Genomic DNA, 5,518 nt, shown 5'->3' with positions numbered 1-5,518 from the left:
AAAAATAAAAAAAGAAATATACTACAAAATGTATTTAAGGCAAAGAAAAAAAATCTTGTAAATCTAAAGGGAAGTATACTTGCACATTGTTGATTTTTCCATTCTGTTTGTTAGAGTTTCTCTGTTCAGGCACATGGTTCTAAAAGGGAAAGAAAAGTCATCTTGTATACTAATCTTTCACTTACATTTCATTGCATGTTCTTCTAAAGACATTATGCAATTAACTGTACTATAAAATTGGTATAAGGCAGTGTATGTCCTGGCCTATTTCACAGTCTCTGAAAAGCTAATAAAGGATAGAGAATAGATACTACTTTAGCTAATAAGATATAATCTAAATTTGAGTTTTAGGTAGTTCTCATAATTCAAAGATAAAGTAACACTAAGAGAATTCTACTTAGGAGTCCCTGGGAAAAGATTGAGAAGCTAGATAGCTCTTACCTCCATAAAAATAACTGGTTGCTTAATTGATGTCTAATTAAGATATGAATCATTTTTCCCCAGTATTTCCTTCCTCGGGAACTAAACTTGTATTAAACTTTATTCTCAACTTTCTTATCATTAAGTAGAATTATTTTCTCTTTAAGCACAGACCAGTTATAGTCTATTTATCTTCTATTGTTTGTAAAGTTTATATTGTGGGTTACTATTAATAGATTAGGGGGATTATCCACACACACAGAAGCATTTTGTTCTTTTCAGAGTCTTAGCAGGAAGCTCGCTGCTTCAGTATCAGAATCGAACTTTGATGTCAAATCCTGGCTCAGTTGTGTCTTAGTTACTCTTCTCTTGTTGCTGGGACAAAATACCCAACACTCACAGTGAAGGAAGAAAAGGTTTATTTAGCTCATTCAGTGGAGGTTTCAGTCTACACTCCAAGCTGGACTCCAAGCTGGCTCCAAGGCAGTGTGACACACAGCAGAGAGCAGCCAGTCATGGCAGCAGTAAAAAGCAAGACAGCAAGAGCAAATGGGAGGAGTAGTGGTAACAGAAGGGCCACAGAGAGCAAGTCTGTGTCCCTTATGTTGCATTGGGGCTATCTGCTCCAGGCCAGGTGTAGCACCCACACCCATAATCCCAGTAGCACTCACACCTATAATCTCAGCACTGGATCACTAATTAATCACAAACTCTAAAAGTCCGCCCCATAACTGCATGAGGCTTTGGGAGGACCAGTACACACAAACCATAACAACTTGATTCTGTGGTTTCCAGCACTTTTCTCTTACCTTGGGTTTCCTTATATTTAAAATGAGAATCAACACTGTCATGTAGACGTCAGATAACATGTTCCTAGTGTTTAGGAAATGCTAGTCATGTGTCTTCACTACTCTTCCTTCACTCTCTTTCCTTCTAAGAAAGGATCGTAAATGAAACCCAAAGCAGCTTTCTTATCCAGCTGGGTAATCTGAACGTTTAAGCCATTGGTATATGTTGAAACATAGAGTAAAACATAAGCTCTTTCCACCAAAATACTATAACAGTAAAAACTATTTAGCCGTCATAAAGAATTCATTAAAATCTGTTTTATAACTAAGAATTTAAACTGCTAACATCATAAGAATAAAATAAATATTAATATTTTGATGAGGTCTAAAGATGGGAAAACTGTTATCAGGACAGTTCACCACCAAACCCTTGGGGCCAATTGCTTTTATAATTTATGTGTTTTTCCTTGATTGAGTGAGTGATTTTTTTCTCTCCCAACAGGGGAACCTGACAAGGAGCTAAATCCTAAAAAGAAGATTTGGGAGCAGATCCAGCCTGACCTGTACACCAGAGAGGACTGTGTGGCCACATACAAGGGTGTTCCCTTTGAGGTGAAAGGGAAGGGAGTGTGCAGGGCTCAGACCATGGCCAAGAGTGGGATCAAATAAGATCAGAGGCGGTGTTGCGGGAGCTCACTGGCAGAAACACTAATAACAATAAAAAGAATATATTCATTACTTCTACCTAAAGTATGACTGATCATTTTTGTGTTACTTCTTTAAGAGTTACTAGTCTTTTACCTAGTGTATTTGGTTTTCAGTTGACTAGGGAAATACTGTACTTGTACATGTGATTTTTGATCTTTACAATGGAGGGAGGAAGCTGTCCATGCTTTTTAGCAATTTATTTCTTAGTGGGTATATTGGTTATAAGCTATTTTTTCTTTTTACGTTTAGATAACTTAGACTAGATTAATATTTAGCTCATTATTTTAAGAGTACATGGGGGCTGGTGAGATGGCTCAGTGGTCTAAAGCACCTACTTGGAACAAGCTTGGCAAAGCAGAGGGACTGCAGTTCAATCCCCCAGCACCACATGCCAGCCAGCCCCGCCCCCTGGTGGGCTGAGCTGGCTACACACACATACACACACACACAAATAAATAAAAATATTTAAAAAAAAAAAAAAAAAAAAAAAAGAGTACATGGTAGCTAAAACTTTAGGTTGCTGGAATTTCAACATACTGTATACCTGTGTTATAAATGTCAAATTGGAATTTTTATCAAACTTATTAATTAATAATACTGAAAATGACCAAAAGTTGATTCTGAAAGTCAAACATCAATAAGACTTAGGTGAAATGGTATTTGAACATTTGTGGTTTGCTTCTAAAGTAAACTTGATTTATATAACATGTAACTTGTTAAAAAGACTAAAATTTTAAAAAAAGACTGAAATTTCCAGCTAGATAATAAACTTTTTCTTTCCAATGCAAAATAATTTGTAATAATTTTGACCTGAATACTTGAGGCCAGTGTACTGGCCTTAGTTTTTTTATTTACTATGATACTATATGTAAATGATAGCTTCAAACTTAACATAAAACTACATATTAAAATATCAAACATGTATTTTTAGTCATCTTACAAATACTGTAGCAGGGCTGGCCAAATAGCTCGGCAGATTAAAGCACCTGCTTATACAGATGCAGGGGTTGGGAGTTCAATCCCTGGCCTGCTGTGCTGGCCCACCCTTGGGGCATGGAGATGGGGATTGAGACTGGGTGTGGTGATGCACGCCCGTAATCCCAGCACTTGGAAGGCTCTAAACAGGAGGATCATTATGAGTCTGATCTATACAGTGAGACCCTGTAGACCCTGCCCTAAATACAAACAAAACAAAACAAACAACACACTGAAGAAACTAAGGATTTATGAGCCTCAGGGTCACAAGCCATGAAGTGATGAATGATGATTTGGGTACCCAAAAGAGGAAGAGGTCCACATACACAAGAGTACCCACTGCTTGAAGACACACTCACAAATCCTAGTACCATAGATGTGTACATCCTCCAGGAAGAAAGAGAGATGAAAATTAACCAGACAACTAATTGCTCTTCCTGTTGTCAAAGGTGCACAGTTACTTACTTAAATCTGTGAAGCTCTGGTGGACCAACATATAGTACCATTATAAATGTTGGCTCTTCATTGTGAAAAACTGAGTATGAACAGAGCCTTATTAACATGTGTATCAGTACTTTGGAGAAGCACATTCAATATAAAATATGTAAATACATAAGGATTTGTAGGATGGACTTATAGTGGTCACCTGCAGAGTCAGGTGTGGTTGAGTGCAAAGGGGATTGGAAGGATCCAGTTGAAGGTCAAGGGCCTGGAGCTCATTGAAGAGCCCTGCGTGAGTCTATCAGGAGGCCAAAGAGTATGTTGGTATTAGGAATCACAAGTCCACGGCAAAGATGAGCTCCTCTGAAGGAGTAGAAGCAACAGAAGCGAGACTTCCTTGTTCTCCTTACTCAGACCACAGCCTACAGGTTGGTGCGGCTCACACCTGGCGGTGGAGCTTCTGTCTTCAGTAAATCCTTCAGCCACACCCAGAACTGCGCTGCTGATCAAATCCTTTGGGCATGCTTACTCAAGTTGCTTGACAGTAGTTAACTATCACAGTTTGATTCCTAAATACAAAATGAATTTCAAAAGATATTTTGTACTTAACATTTTTTTTTTGGAAATGACTGGATGACAAAGTATTTTGTGAGTCTTTTGTTTTAATTTTTGTCAGTTATATAATTCCATTCTAATACAGTTTAAAGAATATTTCAACTACTTAGTTGAAATAATCTTCTGTAGTCATTTGTCCACCTAAATACAACATTGTAGTCCCTGTCAAATTATAATTTTGAAAGTCAACCCCAAATTAATGACTATCATAAATGCAGGACCTGCAAACTAACAATTTATTGTAAAAGTCAGAATGTAGCATCATCAGTGGCTGATTCCAGACTTCCACCACAAAGGAGTACGTTGCACAAAGTGCAAACACCTCTTGTCTTTCTGAAAGCACTGTGTTGTACCTTACCAATTTTACCAAGCAATCTTGTTTCCTTCCATAATCCTCTCAGCTCTTTGGCACATAAAAGCCCATGTCAAAGAGAAAAATTGGGAGATTATGCACATTTTTCACATTTACCTAAAAGCATTAGGTTTTAGGTAAAACTCTACATAGGAAAATACAGTTCAGCCTTACATAGGAAAATATTTATTCCAATTAGTGATAGAAACTATCAGTATTATGACATTGACAGTAATAAATAAATATATATAAGGGCCATCCAAATAGCTCAGTGGATTAAAGCACCTGCAAGCAGGTGCAGGGGCCAGGGGTTTGTTCCCCGGGCCTACCATGCCAGCCCTGCCCCTGGGGCATGCTGAGCCTGGGTGTGGTTGTGCATGTTTGTAATCCCAGCTCTTGGGAGGCTGTGAACAGGCAGATCACTACAAGTCTGATCTGGTAGTGAGACTGAACACCATGTAGACCCCTAAAATACTACAACAACAACAACAAAAAAAAAAAAAAATATATATATATACATATAAATATATGTATTACAACTGATAAACCAAAGAAAGAGCATCAATCAGCAATTAATAATGATATTTTTTCTACACAGCAATTTTTCCTTAAAAATATATTTTAATTGTCCTTTATAATGTTTCAATTCACCCAATTCTAACTTATCTTACTCCTAGAATATTAAAGAAATTTAAAAGTTACTTAAAAGATCCTAAGGTGGGGATAGTGTAAGAAAAGCTAATACTCTTCACATTCATGCAAGGTAGTGAACCACACAAAAGCATGTTCACAGAAGGTAGGTTTTTTTTGTTTTCAGTACATACATACATAACATAGCAAAAAAAATGACCTTAAAATATTTCCACTAACAATACATGAAAGATAATTTCCTGCTATTCTTTGTGAGTATATTTGTTTTACTTAGAAATTCCAAAATTATTTTTTACAGTTTTTATTTTATGAAAAAATTCAAAACTAATAGGAATAATAATAGTTAATGTATTCTGTATTGTTACCTTCAAAATACTCAACAGTACAAGATATGGGCATAAAAAATTCTCCAGACAATTTTACAACAAAGCTTACTTTTCAGTTAACTAAGAAACTAGTAGTATAATTATTTTGTATTTTTTCCCTTTCCCTAGCTTGCCCTTTTCCCCCACCCTAGTTCCTCTTTCCTTCTGAATAATTTTCCTTTTCTTTTTTTTTTTTTTTTTTT

The 5,518-nt window shown here is 36.4% G+C and overlaps 1 protein-coding gene across 4 annotated transcripts in view; it reads left to right on the top strand.

Moving 5' to 3' along the window:
* The window catches only part of Aimp1 (aminoacyl tRNA synthetase complex interacting multifunctional protein 1), a 32,626-nt gene extending 30,433 nt beyond the window's left edge, over nucleotides 1–2,193 (top strand). For 3 of the 4 annotated variants that reach the window (XM_023710022.1, XM_023710024.1, XM_023710023.1), the window contains exon 7: nucleotides 1,711–2,193. In XM_023710022.1, the coding sequence (XP_023565790.1) occupies nucleotides 1,711–1,877 (167 nt within the window). In that variant the 3' untranslated portion in view covers nucleotides 1,878–2,193. The remainder of the gene's footprint in view (nucleotides 1–1,710) is intronic. The other variant, XM_004626699.2, reaches the window with a different exon arrangement.
* Nucleotides 2,194–5,518: the final 3,325 nt, after the last annotated feature.

Source organism: Octodon degus, unplaced genomic scaffold, assembly GCF_000260255.1.
Source record: "Octodon degus isolate 3935 unplaced genomic scaffold, OctDeg1.0 scaffold00016, whole genome shotgun sequence".
NCBI classification, from domain to species: domain Eukaryota; kingdom Metazoa; phylum Chordata; class Mammalia; order Rodentia; family Octodontidae; genus Octodon; species Octodon degus.
The sequence above is the reverse complement of the archived record's forward strand: the minus strand, read 5'-3'. Positions and strand labels throughout refer to the sequence as shown.